We start from the raw sequence: 20,539 nt of genomic DNA on the forward strand, positions 1-20,539 counted from the left end.
CCCCGTGTCATCACTCACACCCAGTCCCGTTCACCCATCACCCCCTGTGCTCACTGCCCCGTGTCCTAACTCGCACCAAGTCCCGTTCACCCATCACCCCCTGTGCTCACTGCCCCGTGTCCTAACTCGCACCCAGTCCCGTTCACCCATCACCCCCTGTGCTCACTGCCCCGTGTCCTAACTCGCACCCAGTCCCGTTCACCCATCACCCCCTGTGCTCACTGCCCCGTGTCCTAACTCGCACCCAGTCCCGTTCACCCATCACCCCCTGTGCTCACTGCCCCGTGTCCTAACTCACACCCAGTCCCGTTCACCCATCACCCCCTGTGCTCGCTGCCCCGTGTCCTAACTCACACCCAGTCCCGTTCACCCATCACCCCCTGTGCTCGCTGCCCCGTGCCCTAACTCACACACAGTCCCGTTCACCCATCACCCCCTGTGCTCACTGCACCGTGTCCTAACTCACACCCAGTCCCGTTCACCCATCACCCCGTGCTCACTGCCCCGTGTCCTAACTCACACCCAGTCCCGTTCACCCATCACCCCCTGTGCTCACTTACCTACATTGGCTCCTGGTCTGGCAACACTTTGATTTTAAAATTCTCATCCTCGTGTTCAAATCCCCTGCCTCACCCCTCCCTCTCTCTGTAACCTCCTCCAGCTCTATAACCCTCCGAGATCTCTGCGCTCGTCCAACTCTGGCCTCTTGAGCATCCCCGATTTTAATCGCTCCACCATTGGCGGCCGTGCCTTCAGCTGCCTGGGCCCTAAACTCTGGAATTTCCTCCCTAAACCTCTCCGCCTCTCTCCTCCTTTAAGACGCTGCTTAAAACTGACCTCTTTGAACAATTTTTTGGTCAGCTGCCCTAATATCTCCTGATGGAGCTCAGTGTCAGATTTTGTCTGATAATCGCTCCTGTGAAGCGCCTTGGGACGTTTTACTGCGTTGAAGGCGCTATATAAATGCAAGTTGTTGTTCTTTATGTTCCTATGAAGCAGTCCTGTAAAGTTAGAGCAGGTTCACCAAAGGTAAACGGCGTAGCACAACAGAATCTCCCGTGGCACAGTTGTAACCGTAATGCCTGGCATTAGTGCCAGAAGCCGGGTGAGTGAAGGTTACTGTCATATGCTCCAGGTGTCCCGATGTTCCATGGTGTATATCCACAAATCCAGTTTTAAAATTCTCATCCTTGTGCTCAAATCACTCCCTTGCCCCGTCCTTTCTCTGTAACCTCCTCCAGCCCTACAACCCTCTGAGACCTCTGCGCTCGTTCAACTCTGACCTCTTGAGCATCCCCGCCAAGGCTTCTTCGGCAGCACCTCCCAAACCCGCAACCTCTTCCACCTAGAAGGACAAGGGCAGCAGGCGCATGGGAACACCACCACCTCCAAGTTCCCCTCCAAGTCACACACCATCCTGATTTAGAATTATATCGCCGATTCTTCATCGTCGCTTGGTCAAAAATCCTGGAACTCCCTACCTAACAGCATTGTGAGAGTACCTTCAGCACACGGACTGCAGCGGTTCAAGAAGGCGGCTCACCACCACCTTCTCAAGGGACAATTAGGGATGTGCAATAAATGCCGGCCTTGCCAGTGACGCCCACATCCCATAAGCGAATCAACAAAAAACATACTTGAGAAGTACAGGGTTAGAAAGTGCATTCAGCGCTGTTCTTGAACGCATGGAGAGCAAGATTATAACCAATATTTCTCCGTGCTATTTTAAAGTTAACACAGTTCGGAGGGGAACTTGGAACCTTAGAGGTTTACTGCACAGAGGAGGCCATGTCTGTTCCAACTCTTTTTACTAGAGCAATCTCAAACTGACTGCTTTGCCCCGCTCTCTCCCCCAAGCCTTGTATCAATCCTAAACTAATCCCACTGTGCAGCTCTCTTCCCATAGCCCTGTATCAATCCCACACTAATCTCACTGCCCCGCACTCTCCCCATAGCCCTGTCAATCCCAAATTAATCCCACTGCCCCGCTCTCTCCCCACATAGCCCTCTATCAATCCCAAACCAGGCTCACTGCCCCGCTCTCTCCCCATAGCCATGTATCAATCCCAAACCAATTTCACTGCTCCACTCTCTCTCCCCATAGCCCTGTATCAATCGCAAACTAATCCCACTGTCCCACACTCTCCCCATAGCCCTGTATCAATCCCACACTAATCCCACTGCCCTGCTCTCTCCCCATAGCCCTGTATCAATCCCAAACTAATCCCACTGTCCCACTCTCTCCCCATAGCCTTGTATCAATCCCACACTAATCCCACTGCCCCGCTCTCTCCCCATAGCCCTGCATCAATCCCAAACTAATCCCACTGCCCCGCTCTCTCCCCATAGCCCTGTATCAATCCCAAACTAATCCCACTGCCCCGCTCTCTCCCCATAGCCCTGTATCAATCCCAAACTAATCCCACTGCTCCGCTCTCTCCCCATTGTTATGTTCATTAATAACTAGACATTCTTATTATGAACACAGCTAGCTTCTAGCTAGTCATTTATTCAGTACACATTCTCTAGGTACAGTATCTGTAGAGATGCAGCATGTCTGCTCCTGTGTGCAGGCTGCCATCTTGACTGTTGCCTTCTGGGTAGCCTAGTGCCTCATGGGTAATGTAGTCTTAATATCTATACAGCTGGGTAGTGTAGTCTTATATACATACAGCTATATACAGCTCTACGGCTCCACCTAGTGTCCACTATAGAATGACATGCTATTGATCACTACATCCCCCTTTGAGGTTTAACAAAATCAATATCAATCAACTTTCAAGAAAACAATAAAGATAATATCAGTAACACTTTTGTTAGTGCTCTATAAACATAAACATTTTCAAAACAGTCAACACATTTTCAAAGCTTTACATTGTACTCAAAGATTAAGTCTATCAGGCTTTTTTACTTCACGTGTGGATCTTCTCAACACGGGTAAGTCTGATGTGTCTTCATGAGATTGTTCTGGCGGTGAATGACAAGATGCAGTTGCGGCATTGTCATCAATCTGCTCTTGTATAGATCGAGGTCTCCTTGCGATCTTTGCTTGGAGAGGGTTTCAGTGTTTCCTTCACTCTTCATGCCATAACTCTCAATGTAGTCAATGCACTCTCAAAAAACTGCTGGCAGCTGGATCCCATCATACAGCATAGTCCTCTCAGCAGCCTCGGCTAATGGAACACCAAAGATTGGCCTGAGGGAAGAAGGAGTATCCACCGGAACTGCTTCCTGCTCTGGTGCAGGCTTCTTCTTTTTCTTTTTCTCTTTCCACTGCTTAACAACATCTGCTGCGGTTATATCTTTGGACTTTTTCTCCTTGTGTTTTTCCTCTTTGTGCTTTTCTTCCTTTGGCTTCTCTTTGACCTTAAAGTCTTTTTCTTTCTTCTTGGAGAAACTAGGCTTTTTGAAGACATGGATACCCTTTGGCCTTTTCATCCTTGATGGGCTCTCTGCTTCATCACCTGAGTCATCTGGTCTGCTTATGGCACAGTTTATACGGTAGACTCTCTTGACCAGTTCTAAGTCTTCACAAGCTTTGTCACCTAGTATCGAATCAAATCTTTCAGCCACAACAGAAAACATGAGATGATGCACTTTGTCTTTGACTGTCACTTTAAGTCTGCATACACCTAAGCTATCTATTTTCTGTTCATTATAGTCCTTCAGTAGTACTGACTTTTTCTGTATTTTGGGCTTTTCTTTCATATTGTTAATGTCACTCATACTGATTAAGTTTGCTTTTGCCCCAGTGTCCAGTTTCAATGTAACTAATGCTCCATTTATCTGCAGTGGGATCATCCATTTGTCCACTTTTACTGCATTGACTATGTTCAGCATTGTACATTTCTGAGGGCTGCACATTTTCTGTATCTTTTTTGATATCGTCACATGACACCATTCCGACAAAAAATGTCTCACTTAAATCAGTGTCCTCAATTACATTAACTCGTTGCCCTTTCTTAGTTTGTACTTTTGAAAAGCATTGTTTGGCAAAGTGATTGTTTCCATTACACTTTGTGCACATTTTTCCAAACGCTGGGCATTGTCTTAACTGGTGTTTGTAACCACAGCATTTACAATTAAAAATGTCATCCTCCGATTGCTTTTCATTTCTGTTCTGCCCACGTTTCTTCCCCTTGTAGGACACAGCACTGACAGCAGCATTATCACTCATTACAATCGCATCATTATTGATTTCACTGAAAGTCTTCGCGTGCTTTCGAGCTAGCTCGCTGGCTTGGCATATTTTCACCGCATTTTCCAAATTTAGTTCGGTTTCTCTCAACAGACGTTCCCTGACTTTTTTATCATGAATACCAAACACAATCTGGTCACGAATCATGGATGCTTTGAGCTCAGAGAAATTACATGTCTGTGCTTTCAGTTTCAGATCTGTTATAAAGCTATCAAAGTCTCATTTTGTTGCTGTGTCCGAGAACGGAAGATGTATCTTTCATACGTCTCATTCTTTTTGGGAGAGCAATGTGCATCAAATTTTTTTAGCACATCTTCTAATTTTTCTCTGTTCTCCGCTGGATTAAATACAAATGTATTAAATACCTCTATCGCCTGTGGGCCTGCAACCGTAAGCAGCAACGCTATCTTCCTTGCGTCTGGCTTCGTACCGAATCCGATGGCTGCAATGTAGAGTTCGAATTGTTGTTTAAAAATCCGCCAATTGTAGTCGACATTTCCCTTGAGATTCAAACGCTCTGGTGGCTTCAAATTCTCCATGTCGCTTTTCACAATTTTCAGCAGATCTTCACCACCCTGGTACCATGTTATGTTCATTTATAACTAGACATTCTTATTATGAACACAGCTAGCTTCCAGCTAGTCATTTATTCAGTACACGTTCTCTAGGTACAGTATCTGTAGAGATGCAGCATGTGTGCTGTGTGCAGGCTGCCATCTTGACTATTGCCTTCTGGGTAGCCTAGTGCCTCATGGGTAATGTAGTCTTAATATCTATACAGCTGGGTAGTGTAGTCTTATATACATACAGCTATATACAGCTCTACGGCTCCACCTAGTGTCCACTATAGAATGACATGCTATTGATCACTACACCCATAGCTCTGTATCAATCCCCAAACTAATCCCATTGCCCCGCCCTCTCCCCATAGCCCTGTATCAATCCCAAATTAATCCCACTGCCCTGCTCTCCCCATAGCCCTGCATCAATCCCAAACTAATCCCACTGCCCCGCTCTCTCCCCATAGCCCTGTGTCAATCCCAAACTAATCCCACTGCCCCGCTCTCTCCCCATAGCCCTGTATCAATCCCAAACTAATCTCACTGCCACGCTCTCTCCCCATAGCCCTGTATCAATCCCAAACTAATCCCACTGCCCCGCTCTCCCCCCATAGCCCTGTATCAATCCCAAACTAATCTCACTGCCGCGCTCTCTCCCCATAGCCCTGTATCAATCCCAAACTAATCCCACTGACCCGCTCTCCCCATAGCCCTGCATCAATCCCAAACTGATCCCACTGCCCCGCTCTCTCCCCATAGCCCTGTGTCAATCCCAAACTAATCCCACTGTCCCGCTCTCCCCATAGCCCTGCATCAATCCCAAACTAATCCCACTGCCCCGCTCTCTCCCCATAGCCCTGTGTCAATCCCAAACTAATCTCACTGCCCCGCTCTCTCCCCATAGCCCTGTATCAATCCCGAACTAATCCCACTGCCCCGCTCTCTCCCCATAGGCCTGCATCAATCCCAAACTAATCCCACTGCCCCACTCTCTCCCCATAGCCCTGTATCAATCCCAAACTAATCCCACTGCCCCGCTCTCCCCATAGCCCTGCGTCAATCCCAAACTAATCCCACTGCCCCGCTCTCTCCCCATAGCCCTGTGTCAATCCCAAACTAATCTCACTGCCACGCTCTCTCCCCATAGCCCTGTATCAATCCCAAACTAATCCCACTGACCCGCTCTCCCCATAGCCCTGTATCAATCCCAAACTAATCCCACTGTTCCGCTCTTTCCCCATAGCCCTGTAACAATCCCAAACTAATCCCACTGCCCCGCTCTCTCCCCATAGGCCTGTAACAATCCCAAACTAATCCCACTGCTCTGCTCTCTCCCCATAGCCCTGTATCAATCCCAAACTAATCTCACTCTCCCCATAGCCCTGTATCAATCCCAAACTAATCCCACTGCCCCGCTCTCTCCCCATAGGCCTACATTTTCCTCTGCTTCAAATAATTATCCAATTGTCCCTTAAAAGATGCGATGGCCTCTTCCTCAGCCGCTCCCTGTGGCAAAGCATTCCAATGTTCCAACATTCCGCTGTGTAAAGAAATTTCTCCTAATCTCTCCTCACTCTTAGTGCCCCTTTTAAATTGATGACCCCTTGTCACTGATTCCCCAACCAGAGTAAGTAGTCTTTCTCTATTCACTCTAACAAACCCATCATAATTTTAAAAAAACGTTATTAAGTCTACTCTTAGTTATCTCTGCTCCAGTGCAAATAGCCGCAGTATCTCAAGTCTCTCCTCATAGACATGGTTTCCGATCCCTGGTTTTTTTGCAGTCGTGTTGAGCATCAGTTGTAATTTCTCCCCAGAAATGTTTGTATAAAACTGGGGTTCACATCCAAGCGATCTTAACCAGTCTTCTATTTACTGCACTGAAGTGTCAGCCGTGGCTCAGTGGGTCGCACTCTCTCTCGCCTCGAAGTCAGAGGGTCGTGGGTTCAAGTCCCACTCCAGAGACTTGAGCACAAAAGCTAGGCTGTCACTCCCAGTGCAGAGCTGAGGGAGTGCCGCACTGTCGGAGGTGCTGTCTTTCGGATGAGAAGTTAAACCGAGGCCCCGTCTGCTCTCTCGGGTGGACCTAAAAGATCCCACGGCACTATTTCGAAGAAGTTCGCGGTGGGTGGGGGTGTCCTGGGGCCAATATTTATCCCGCAATCGACATCACTAAAACAGACTATCTGGTCATTATCACATTGCTGTTTGTGGGAACTTGCTGTGTGCAAATTGGCTGCCACATTTCCTACTATACAGCAGTGACCACACTTCAAAAAGTACTTCATTGGCTGTGAAGTACTTTGGGCGTACTTCCCCCCCTCGTCCTCTCCCTCTCCAACTCGCTCAAAGCCAGCTTGAGGTTTCAATCCCCTGCATGTTATTTTGAATTTCAAGCTCTGGAGGGCTATTTTCCCGAGCGCCTCAAAAAGTTATTTTTCTCCCGCTGCTGACGACTTGCGATGCGGCCGGTACAATGAGTAACACTTGTTGCTGAGAATGCCTTCCGTGACCCCTAGGGCTGTGTGAAGTTGCCTTTTTGACCTGGCAGCCTTTTTTGCAGTATTTAGCAGTCCGCAGGTTTGACTGATAACATTGCTGAAATATCTCCGATTCCTCGAGGGTCAATTGGTCAGTCAAATTAGTCAAACATCTTTCTGGCCGCTTGCAGTACGCCTTCTGCACATGGCCCATGTAGACAATATTCTATAGCTGTAATATATTTTTAAAAATCGTATGGGGCATATTGCCATAAACATTATATTCTGCTATATATGTACCTATATATCTATCTCCATACCTATCTCTCTCTCTCTCTCTCTCTCTCTCTCTAGGTATGAAAAAGACTTGCATTTCTGTAACCGCCTTTCACGACCACCGGACGCCCAAAGCGCTTTACAGCCAATGAAGTACTATTTTTGAAGTGAAATCACTGTTGTAATGCAGGAAATGCGGCAGCTAATTGCGCACAGCAAGCTCCCACAAACAGCAATGAGATAATGACCAGAGAATCTGATTTAGTGATGTCGGTCGAGGGATAAATATTGGCCCCAGGACACCGGGGAGAACGCCCCTGCTCTTCAAATAGTGGCCATGGGATCTTTTACATCTGCCTGAGAGAGCAGACGGGGCCTTGGTTTAACGTCTCATCCGAAAGATGGGATAGGTATAAATAGATGTGTGTCTGCATGTGTGTATATCTATATCTATATCAGATTGATATAATGTTTGCGCTAACATGCCCCATATGTTTTTTTTTAATTCAATTTTTATTTGTCATATATGCAGCAAACGTGTGTACTGCATGATGAAATGTTGATTTTTACGAGTCCTTCCAACATTGGAATAAATATGGCATAACAATGATAAAATACTAATAGAAATACAGTAATAATAAATAAAACAACAGTAATAAATAATAAATTATACGTTCATGAGTCTTATGGCCTGGGGGTAGAAGCTGTTTCGAAACCTGCTGGTACGAGACCGTATGCTTCGGTATCTCTTACCGGATGGGAGCGAAGAGGTTGTGGCTGGGGTGGTATCCGAGCCAACGCTTCTGTATATATTATGTTGTATATTTTTTTGTGCTTGATGTGTTTTGAAAACCGGTCATTTAAAAAAAAAAAGCTTTAAGTCATCAAATTTGCTTAAATGAACTTTAAAAATAAATCAACAGAGTTCCATTTTTGTTCCGTGCTAGCTCGGCAGATGTCGGCCAGAGCAGAGATTTAGGGGATTGCAATTGGCCCCCGCATCTCTGGACGTCAGACAAAAACCAAACTGGCCAGTGTTCACGCTTCTGATTTGGTATCTAGTAATCCAGCTGGAAAGAGTGTGCCTGTGCGGGTGCGTCTGTGTATGTTTGTGTCTTTGAGTGTCAGTAGGGGTGTGTGTGTAGGGGTGTGTGTGCCTGTGAGTGTGTGTGTCTGTTTTTGAGCATCAGTATGTACGAGTGTGCATCTTTACGAGTGTGCGTCTTTGCGAGTATGTTTGAGAGTGTCTGTGTCTGTGTTTTTGAGTGTCAGTATGTGTGTGTGTGGCTGCGAGAATGTGACTGTGTGAAAGAGAGATAGAGAAAAAGGATTATCCTTTATTGTGATGCCCTCAAAGAAGAATAGCCTTCTGGTGCTCACGAAGATAGGCCACTAGGGTGAGGGCGCAGATGGCTCGTGCTGCCTGTGGAACAGTGCCCCAGCAGCACCTTCAGGAGAGGAGATTAAACAATGACAATCCAACATTTTATATCTGTGGACCAGTCAGGAAACGCTATTCAGTCTGGGTGCAATTTGCAAATATATATTTTCTCCTCCAGCCAATAACAGAACCTGCAACAAGCTTTGTCCCTACAGGGGTTAAAATCAAATAATATCTGTCTGAAGCTGGATTAAAATCTTGCTTCACATCTTCGATCTTTAGTGTAAGGCTATCAGCAAATCTTGTTTAGATAAACTGATCTTTATCAGTTTATTTATGTCCACCAGTCCTCCTGAAAGCGCACGTTGATTTTTTTGTCATCCTGTTTTTAGGCCAGACTACCCGAAGATGATTCGAGGACTGACCTCTGATAGAATCAGAATAGTACAGCACAGAAGGAGGCCATTTGGCCCATCGAGTCTGCGCCAGCTCTTTCGTGGAGCAATCCAGTCAGTCCCGCTCTTTCCCCATATCCCTGCAATTTTTTTCTCCTTTGAGTATTTATCTAATTCCCTTTTGAAGGGTATTATTGAATCTGTATCCACCGCCCTATCGGGCAGCGCATTCCAAATCCTAACCACTCGTCGCGTAAAAGAGTTTTTCTTGATGTCGCCCCTAGTTCTTTTGCCAATCACCATAAAGATATGAACCCATTTTATTCTCCAGTGAAAGTGTAGAGAGTCAGTCCCCCAAGTACAGTTTTTTTTTAAGCTGTATTGTGGCGGAGCCACTGTGACTCTGGGCAACTGTATATAATTCCCTTTAACGATGTTCTAACACCAGCCTCAGCCGGTACCATTGTGTTAGACATTACTGTGTTTTGTATATAGTGTTTGTATGTACGGGGCGTGGCCCCTTTAAGAGCGCGGGAAAACGCGGGCAAACGCGATGACGTCACGTCGCAAACCACGTGACTGTCCGGGCAGTCCTCGTGGAATCTCCATCTTGTTAAGACCTGCTTTCGTGGTTCTCCTGTATCGATCTCAACAAACTGTTTGAACTCGTTTAGTCTTACATTAAAGACCTGTTTGATTGATCTCCTGAGTCGACCTCAGTTTTTGGTTAGGAATTCGTCAATTCCTACAGTATGGGACTGGAACCTTTGTGTCTTGGAATGAAAAAGAGGGACAGTGCTGCGCCGGTCTCGGGTCAGCAACTAAGTCAATCCGAAAGAAAAATCAACAAGTGTCCATCAGTCACCTGCCTCTTGCTGGTGGCAGTGCACAGGTTCGGCGAGATTCCTTTACCAGCCTGCTCATCAGTGGCTCTGCGCCTTTTGCTGCCTGTTTTTCTCTTACTTGCAGCAACGCTCCGAAGCTGAATAGAGATTGAAGCAAGGATGTGAGGCTCCATCCAGGCCGAGTGTTTGCGCCCCTTGTTCTCTGAAGGAGCCGCCCAGGCCACCTCCTGACTCTTACTCCCTTTGCCAGAGTCTTGCTGATCTCCGATTTCCTTCGCCGCACCACTTGAGCTGCCTGGGCCCGAAGCTCTGGAATTCCCTCCCTAAACCTCTCTACCTCTCTCTCTCTCCTTTAAGATGCTCCTTAAAACGTACTTCTTTGATCGTGGCTCAGTGGGTAGCGCTCTCACCTCTGAGTCAGGAGGTCGTGGGTTCAGAGTCCCACTCCAGAGACTTGAACACACAAATCCATGCTGACACTCCAGTGCAGTACTGAGGGAGTGCTGCACTGTCAGATGTGCCGATTTTTCGTTGAGGCCGCGTCTGCGTCTGCGCTCTCAGGGTGGACGTAAAAGATTCCATGGCCACTATTTTGAAGAGGAGCAGGGGCGTTCTCCCCGGTGTCCTGGGGCCAATATTTATCCCTCAATCAACAACACTAAAACAGATGATCTGATCATTATCACATTGCTGTTTGTGGGAGCTTGCTGTGCGCAAATTGGCGGCTACATTTCCTACATTACAACAGTGACTACACTTCAAAATTACTTCATTGGCTGTAAAGTGCTTTGGGACATCCTGAGGTTGTGAAAGGCGCTATATAAATGCAAGTTCTTTCTTATTTCCCTCGGTTTATACAAGTGCTGCAAGGTCCAACTCCAACCTCGGCCAGTTCCACTACTCTTGACACGGTGATGCTGCGCAGGGAGTTTTGCAGCTGAAGGTGCTTATCTGTAGATCTGATCCACAGAAAACAAATTGAAAGCAACACTGACACTAATCTGCTCGAGGTTTGGAAAGGGCAGTGCGCATCAACAGTTGTCAAAACAGAGCGCTTCCTAAAGAGATTGCCGCGCTGGATCATGGGGAAAACGAGCTGCTGGAGAGCGGCCAACATCAATGCTGGATTCTGCTGATCCTGCACCAACTGCAGTTGCGATGCACAATATTAACAGAACAGAATTGAGAGGCTATACCCATCAGGAAAGACTGAACAGGCGGGGGCTCTTTTCTCTTGAAAAGAGACGACTGAGGGGTGACCTGATGGAGGCCTTTATGATTATGAAAGGGTTTGATAGGGTAGACCTAGAGAAGATGTTTCCACTTGTGGGGGAGACCAGAACTAGGGGCCATCAATATAAGATGGTTACTAATAAATCCAATAGGGAATTTGACTTTGTCGGCCGGCGCGGACACGATGGGCCGAAATGGCCTCCCTCCGTGCTGTAAATTTCTATAAATTCAGGGGAAACGTCTTTACCCAGAGAGTGGTGAGAATGTGGAACTCGCTACCACAGGGAGTGGTTGAAGCGAATGGTATAGATTCATTCAAGAGGAAGCTGGATAAACACATGAGGGAGAAAGGAATAGAAGGATATGCTGATGGGGTGAGATGAGGAGGGGTGGGAGGAGACTCGTGTGGAGCATAAACACTGGCACGGCCTGTTTCTATGCTGTAAATACTTTGTAATACTGTGCAATAATCCTGTGCATTTGGCAGTGGTGAATCTCACTCCTTGCTCTTGTTATATAGGATCAGGAGTCTGCCATTCAGCCCCTCGAGCCTGTTCCGCTATTCAGTTAGATTGTGGCTGATCTGTACCTCGACTCCATCTACCCGCCTTCGTTCCATATCCTTTAATACCCTTACCCAACGAAAATCTGTCGCTCTCGGTCTTGAAAGCTCCAATTGACCACCAGCATCCACAGCCTTTTGGTGGAGAGTTTTTCAGATTTCCACTATTTTGTGTGAAAAAGTGCTTTTTGCTTTCACTCCTGAACGGCCGGGCTCAAATTTTAAGTTTACGTCCACCGAAGGGAAGGTGATTGGAAGAAAAAAAAATGTCTTTGCCGCAAAGCTGGTTAGAATATGGAATTTTAGAAAATAGGAGCAATATTAAAGGCTATGGTGGGGCGGGGGAGAACAGGAGAACTTGGAGAATAACACAACAGCAGCAACTTGTATTTATATGGTGCCTTTACCGTAGTAAAATGTCGCAAGGTGCTGCACAGGAGTATTTTAAGACACAAAAGTTTGACACCGGGCCACTTAAGGAGATATTGGGACAGGTGACCAAAAGCTTGGTCAAAGAGAGAGGTTTTAAGGAGCGTCTTAAAGGTGAAACTTATAAAATTCTAACAGGATTGGACAGACTAGATGCTGGAAGGATGTTCCCGATGGCGGGGGGTCCAGAACCAGGGGTCACAGTCTAAGGATAAGGGGTAAGCCATTTAGGACTGAGATGAGGAGGAATTTCTTCACCCAGAGAGTGGTGAACCTGTGGAATTCTCTACCACAGAAGGCAGGTGAGGCCAATTCATTAAATATATTCAAGAAGGAGTTAGATATATTTCTTCAGGCTAAAGGGATCAAGGGATATGGGGAGAAAGCAGGGACAGGGTACTGAATTTGGATGATCAGCCATGATCTCATTGAATGGCGGAGCAGGCTCGAGGGGCCGAATGGCCTACTCCTGCTCCTATCTTCGATGTGACGAGGCAGAGTTCAAAATGCCTCCTTCTGAACCTAAAGGGTTAGCTTTTTACATTTTTTTTTAATCATTAGACAGCAGGAAAGCATTTCAACATGTACAGTTTGTGATTAAAACACACCAAAACTCACCGACTAGAACTCAACGCTGGAAGCTTAATGACATTCTAGTGGGCTGTTGGGGGCAAAGGTGGTTCTGTGGTGACGTTACACCAGACTGGGACTTTGAAAGATGGATTTTCTGAAGCCTTGTTTCACTTCTATTCTCATTAACAACAACAACTTGTAATTATATAGCGCCTTTAACGTAGTAAAACATCCCAAGGCGCTGCACAGGAGTATTTTAAGACAAAAAATTTGACACCGATCCACATAAGGATAAATTAAGGCAGGTGACCAAAAGCTTGGTCAAAGAGGTCGGTTTTAAGGAGCGTCTTAAAGGAGGAAAGAGAGGCAGAGAGGTTTAGGGAGGGAATTCCAGAGCTTGAGGCCCAGGCTACAGAAGGCACGGCCGCCAATGGTGGAGCGATTATAATCAGGGATGCTCAAGAGGCCAGAATTAGAGGAGCGCAGATATCTCGGTGGGGGGGAGGGGAATTGGGGGGATTGGGTGGGGGGGGGGAATTGTGGGGCTGGAGGAGATTAGAGATAGGAAGGGGCGTGGCCATGGAGGGATTTGAAAACCAGGAAGAGAATGTTGAAATCCGAGGCGATGCTTAATTGGGAGCCAATGTCGGTCAGCGAACACGGGGGGAGATGGGCGAACGGGACTTGGTGCGAGTTAGGACACGGGCAGCCGAGTTTGGGATGACCTCAAGTTTACGTAGGGTGGAATGTGGGCAGCCGGCCAGGAGTGCGTCGGAATAGTCAAGTCTAGAGGTAACAAAGGCATGGATGAAAGTTTCAGCAGCGAATGAGCTGAGGCAAGGATGGAGACGGGCGATGTTACGGAGGTGGAAATAGGTGGTCTTTGATATGCTGCGGGTATGTAGTCAGACTTGACACGGGCACAGACTTAACAGGTCGCATGGGCTGTTTGTTCTGGAATGTTCTATAGAGTGACTGCTTCTTGTGGGAACGGAGACGCCATTCTTGCTGAAGGAGAAAGGAAAGACTTGCATTTATATTGCGCTGTTCACGACCTCAAGACGTCCCACAGCCAATGAAGTGCTTTTTTTTAAAGTGTATTCACTGTTGTAACACAGGAGAGTGCTTGCAAGCTGGAGCTTCTGATGAGGGACAACTTATAGAATTATAGAAGCACAGAAGGAGGCCATTCGGCCCATCGTGCCTGTGCCGGCTTTTTGAAAGAGCTCTCCAATTAGTCCCACTCCCCCCGGCTCTTTCCCCACAGCCCTGCAAATGTTTCCTTTTCAAGTATTTATCCAATTCCCTTTTGAAAGTTACTATTGAATCTGCTTCCACCGCCCTTTCAGGCAGCACGTTCCAGATCCAGTATTGGCAACCCCACCGCCTCATACTCAAACTGTTTATAAAAAAAAAAGAGATTTGGCATAGAAATCTAGTGTTGTATTCCCTGGAATTTAGAAGGTGAAAGGATGACTTGATCGAAGTTTTCAAGATGTTAAGGGGAACAGGTAGGGTAGATAGAGAAAAACTATTTCTGTTGGTTTGGGGGGGAGGGGGGTGGGGGTGACGAGAGTCTAAAAATTAGAGCCAGGCCTTTCAGGAGTGAAATTAGGAAACACTCCTACACACAAAGGGTGGTAGCAGTTTGAAACTCTCTTCCGCAAACGGCAATTGATGCTAGATCAATTAATTTTAAACCTGAGATTGTTATCTTTTTGTTAACCAAAGGTATTGAGGGCAACAGAACATGCTGGAAACAGAGTTAACGTTTTCGGCCTGTGACCTTTCGTCTCTCTCTACAGATGCTGCCTGACCTGCTGAGTGTTTCCAGCATTTTCTGCTATTTCAGATTTCCAGCATCCGCAGTATTTTGCTATTGTAAAGGTATTAAGGGATATGGGATAAAGGCGGGTAGATGGAGTTAGGTCGCAGATCAGCCGTGATCTCATTGAATGGTGGAACAGGCTCGAGGGGCTGAGCCGCCCCCCTCCTGTTCCTACGAGTTGCTATTTTTTTCAAACATAAACCAATCTAGATTGGCAGTCGGTTTATAAATCTTATTTGTGGCTTTACTCCCCTTTCCTTCAACTACCTATCCTTAAATGCTGCATTCCACAGCGCCTCAATCCTTTGTGTAAACCTGTGCACCCCCCACCAATCACTGGAAACCCACCACTTTCTACCTACTCTATCCCATCTCTTCATTATTTTAAAGCATCTCTATCAAATCAGATTTAATCTTCTCTGCTCGAACAAAAATAGTCCTATTTTTTTCCCAAGCCTGCTTTCATATTTGTTAAGATAAATTTATTTGCACAGAGGGCTGTTGGAACATGAAATGCTTTACCACAGGGAGTGGTTTGAGGCAGAGAATGTTCCATCTTTTAAAGAAAAACTGTATAAATATTTGTAGCAAGGCGGGGCAGAGAGAGTGTAGAGCTGGGGGATTAGCTTTTGGATCGCTCTGGCACGTATATCATGGGCTGAATGGACTCCTTCTGTGCTGTCAGCTTCTATGGTGACAGTGACAGAAAATGCTGACCTCAGCCAAAGATTGAGGGCCCGCCAGTTACTGCCCGTTGACTGGAGTCAGAACCAGGGTCTCGCTCGAAAGCGTGACCTGTCGTTTTGAATCACCTGCTGACCAACTGGCTGCGTGTTTCCAGTTATTGAGCGCTGTTATCTAACTCATGTTAACCCGAGTGGCCAAGGGACGCCTGTAGCGGCCAGCCGTCGGGACACTGAGTAACCACGGCAACAGCGTCACTTGTACCCGCTCCCCGCGCGCGCAATCCCCGGGGCGGTTCTCGCCAGGGATGCCCGAGCACGATGCGCAGGCCGAGCTTCCGATGGTGATGTCGAAGTGGGGTCGGGCCGCTCTCGAAGCACTGCCGGTGGCGGGGCCACGCGCCTGCTGCCCGCTTCCCGCACCAGCTTCAGGTGCTTCTCGTCCTGCTTGCAGCGGGCTGTTGCCGAGGTGCTGGTGGTGGGGGAAGAGAGCCCAGGGCATGAGTGGGGGGGGGGAGGGGGGTGTGGGAGCTTTGAGCGTCGGGGGATTTTCTTCCTCGTGCATGCGCAAATCGGTGGACCCCCCCCAAAAGACCCCCAAGATTCATGCGTTCCATCGCGAATGATGCTTTATTTCACTCCAAAATCACGTCTCATGACGGAATTGTGAGAGTTGGCAATATTGCAGATCTTAAGAACATAAAAGCATAAGAATTGGGAGCAGGAGTCGGCCATAGGGCCCCTCAAGTCTGCTCCGCCATTCAATAAGATCATGGCTGATCTTCCACCTCAACTCCATTTTCCCGCCCGATCCCCGTATCCCTTGATTCCCCTAGCGTCCAAAAATCTATCGATCTCAGCCTTGAATATACTCAACGACTGAGCCTCCACAGCCCTCTGGGGCAGAGAATTCCAAAGGTTCACAACCCTCTGAGTGAAGAAATTTCTCCTCATCTCAGTCCTAAATGGCCAACCCCTTAACCTGAGACTCATTGGGTATATTCAAAACAGAAGTCAATAAATGTCCGACTAGTATTGCGATAGGGCCGGTGAATGGAGTTGAGGCAGAAGATCAGCCATGATCTCATTGAATGGCGGAGGAGGCTCAAAGGGCCGAATGGCCTACTCCTGCTCCTATTTCTTTCTTGTGTTCTTATGAGACTACGGCCCCCTAGTTCTAGACTCTCCAGGCAGGGGAAACAATCTCTCCGCTTCTACCCTGTCAATCCCCCTCAGAATCTTATGTTTCAATCAGATCAGCTCTCATTCTTCTAAACTCCAGAGAGTATCGGCCCAATTTACTCAATAAATCTACTCAAGATCACAACAACTCGCGGCGTGAAAAAAATTCCCCTTATCTCCCTGCCACCTTTTTCTCCATAACCCTGCAAATTTTTCTTAATTGTAGTCAGTACATCCGTGGGAGTGAAAAAGCTTTGAGTACGGCTATTTTATAAACAAGCCTCTGTTAAATCTTGACCTGAGTTTAATTTTGTAGTCCCGTGTAAAATGTTCCCAGAGTTTAGCCAGCTCCTGTATTACAGAACTTGACTGAGCATGAGTTCGCAGTCAAGGCCAACCTAGAATGGCCAGCGATCTCGCGCTGTATTCAATTTTTATTTGAGTCCCGCGTGGATTAATGGCACGTTTAATAATTATTGAGGTGGTCTCGTGAAGTTTTGGGGACTGGGACCTGAACCCACGACCTTCCGACTCTGAGGTGAGGGACGCTACCCACTGAGCCACAGCTGAGAGGAGAGAGGGAAGATTATCTTTATTTTGCTTAAATTATCGCTAATGAAAAATCCTTTTCCCTTCTCCCTCCCCTAGGTATCAATGTAATATTCAGCACGGGCCTGTGTATTCTGCAGCTGCTTGAACCTCAGCTCCTCACCATGTCTGACGTCTCCCTGCTTCTTCCCATCCTGCTGCGGATCCCCGTCGATGTGTACGTACTACAACAACTTGCATTTATTTAGCGCCTTTAACGTAGTAAAACGTTCGAAGGCGCTTCACAGGAGCGATTATCAAACAGAATTTGACACTGAGCTACAAAAGGCCATGTGAGGTAGGTGGCCAAAAGCTTGGTCAAAGAGGTAGGTTTTAAGGAGAAATGTAAGAAGTCACACAACACCAGGTTATAGTCCAACAGTTTTATTTGAAATCACAAGCTTTCGGAGCGCTGCTCCTTCGTCAGGTGAAGTGGAGAGATGCATAAAGACACAGCTTATATAGTCAGAGAATAATGTCAGATGTTTACAGGTAATCTTTCTAACTGCCATTTATCACACCTCGGCAGAGAGATAATCACAGCAATCAAAGGTGTGAATGGTGTCCAAACAGGTCAGTCAGGAAAACATTACATCAAAGAACAATGAGGTGGGGTCACAAGGGGTCAAATGTTGCAGATGCTGGGGTCTGTATAGAAAACAAAAAAACAGACAAAAAACATTTTCTTTGCTGGAAATCACAGCAGGTCCGGCCGCCTCTGTGTAGAGAGAACAAGCCAACGACGACTCGAGTCTGGATGACCCTACGTCAGGTGGGGTTACATGCAGCGTGACATGAACCCAAGATCCCGGTTGAGGCCGTCCTCATGAGTGCGGAACTTGGCTATCAGTTTCTGCTCTACGATTTTGCGTTGTCGTGTGTCTCGAAGGCCGCCTTGGAGAATGCTTACCCGAAGATCGGAGGCTGAATGTCCTTGACTGCTGAAGTGTTCCCCGACTGGGAGGGAACACTCCTGCCTGGCGATTGTTGCGCGGTGTCCGTTCATCCGTTGTCGCAGTGTCTGCATGGTCTCGCCGATGTACCATGCTTCGGGGCACCCTTTCCTGCAACGTATGAGGTAGACAACGTTGGCCGAGTCACATGAGTATGTACCATGTACCTGGTGTCCTCACGTGTGATGATGGTATCTGTGTTGATGATCTGGCATGTCTTGCAGAGGTTGCCGTGGCAGGGTTGTGTGGTGTCGTGGTCGCTGTTCTCCTGAAAGCTGGGTAATTTGCTGCGAACGATGGTCTGTTTGAGGTTAGGCGGCTGTGTGGAGGCGTGGGGATGGCCTTAGCGAGGTGTTTGTCGTCATCGATGACATGTTGAAGGCTACGAAGAACATGGCGTTTCTCCGCTCCGGGGAAGTACTGGACGACGAAGGGTACTCTGTTGGTTGTGTCCCGTGTTTGTCTTCTGAGGAGGTCTATGCGATTTTTTTGCTGTGGCCCGTTGGAACTGTCGATCGACGAGTCGAGCGTCATATCCCGTTCTTACGAGGGCGTCTTTCAGCGTCTGTAGGTGTCCATCACGTTCCTCCTCGTCTGAGCAGATCCTGTGTATTCGCAGGGCTTGTCCATAGGGGATGGCTTCTTTAACGTGGTTAGGGTGGAAGCTGGAGAAGTGGAGCATCCTGAGGTTGTCCGTGGGCTTGCGGTAGAGTGAAGTGTCTATAGGCATCTCTCCACTTCACGTGACGAAGGAGCAGCGCTCCGAAAGCTTGTGATTTCAAATAAAGCTGTTGGACTATAACCTGGTGGTGTGACTTCTTACATTTGTCCACCCCAGTCCAACACCGGCATCTCCACACCATGGTTTTAAGGAGGGTCTTAATGGAGGATAGAGAGGTAAAGAGGCGGCGAGGTTTAGGGAGGGAATTCCAGAGCTCAGGGCCTTGGCAGCTGAAGGCACGGTCGCCAATGGTGGGGCTGTGGCGGAGACCACATAGGGACAATAACACAATGTATAGCCAATGCTGTTATATGTACCTAAACACAATTCGCTATGTATAGCAATGTTGTGATATGTACATGCTGGGTTGGGTTATCGGCGCAGGGTCCCATTAAGAGCATCGGTAGCATGATGACGTCATGACATCGGTTGCGTGATGACGTCATAGCCCCTGCACGGGGCTCAGCCCTTCAGACCTTGTGGAGAGTGATTAAAGAAAGACACGTTTTGCCTTTGCTTAAACAAAAGCCTCTGCCTGTTGATTTCTATCGATCCCAACAGAGCGATTAAAATTGGGGATGCTCAAGAGGGCAGAATTTGAGGAGCGCAGAGATCTCGGGGGGGGGGGGGCGGTTGTAGGGCTGGAGGAGGTTACCGAGATAGGGAGGGGCGAGGCCATGGAGGGATCTGAAAACAAGGATGAGAATTTAAAAATTGAGGTGTTGCTTAACCGGGAGCCAATGTAGGTCAGCGAGCACAGGGGGTGATGTGTGAACGCCACCTTCAGACTGTCGAAAGTGTACCAAGTGTTGCTCGTTAGTAGATGTGTGTGTGCGTGCACCGGCAATGTGGTGTTTACTGAACCCCGACCAGCGACCCAGAGGTTGCGAGTTCAGATCCCACCACGTCCAGCCGTGAAATGAATTCAATAAACCAGGTCGATTTATGAGCTGGCAGCGGAGAGCGACAGTGGAGCTGCCGTTTGGCTGTCTTAAAAAAAAAAACAAAAGCCCAACTTGTTCACTAATGTCTCCCAAGGGAAGGAGACCTACGGTTCCTGCCCGGTCTGGCCTACAAGTGACTCCACTCCCGCGCGCACTACCTGAGTGACTCCTAATGCCCTCAGAAGCTGAAACGATGCAGCTTTGTCATTATCACCCACACCCCGAGAATGAATTTTTTTAAGAAAAAGGACTGCCTGTAGTGACGCCACTATTCCCGGCCAGAATGGGGATAATTGGGTAGTTCCACACCCTCCCCTCCCCCCGTCAATCACGCCTGGAGACCGCATTGCTGTCGGTGACTGGGATCGATTTGATGCACAGCATTTGTATTGTGTAACAACCCTCCACTCACTGCATTTTCCTGGAGAAATAATCCTGCTATTATCGGGAGACGTTGCTGTAGTTCATAGAGGCTCTTTTTAAATAGACTCTGTAGACTGCTGTAGTGCGCTGCTTAAATAGACCCTGTTTTCTGTTTAAAAAAAAAAAAAAAAAAATAGACTGTTTGCTGTGAGTCCTGCCATAAGTCCAGTCCCGCCCCGCCGCCAACTCATGAGTGGACACAGTGGTGCCAATATTCACACCTTTTAAAAAAAGAAACTGACTTTGGGTTGCTAAAGTTGTACAAGGTGTATCCTGTTAGTAAAT

General features: G+C 47.5%; 1 protein-coding gene across 2 annotated transcripts in view; it reads left to right on the forward strand.

Annotated features, from left to right (window-relative positions):
* Positions 1 to 20,539, forward strand: part of LOC147107184 (TBC1 domain family member 10B) — a 229,264-nt gene that overhangs the window by 74,953 nt on the left and 133,772 nt on the right. For both annotated transcript variants that reach the window (XM_086008360.1, XM_086008359.1), the window contains exon 9: positions 17,274 to 17,391. In XM_086008360.1, coding sequence (XP_085864486.1) covers positions 17,274 to 17,391 — 118 coding nt within the window. The remainder of the gene's footprint in view (positions 1 to 17,273; positions 17,392 to 20,539) is intronic.

The sequence above is a fragment of the Somniosus microcephalus genome, chromosome 15 (genome assembly GCF_052327205.1).
Source record: "Somniosus microcephalus isolate GS21.2 chromosome 15, FLI_Smic_1.0, whole genome shotgun sequence".
In the NCBI taxonomy this organism is placed as follows: Eukaryota; Metazoa; Chordata; class Chondrichthyes; order Squaliformes; family Somniosidae; genus Somniosus; species Somniosus microcephalus.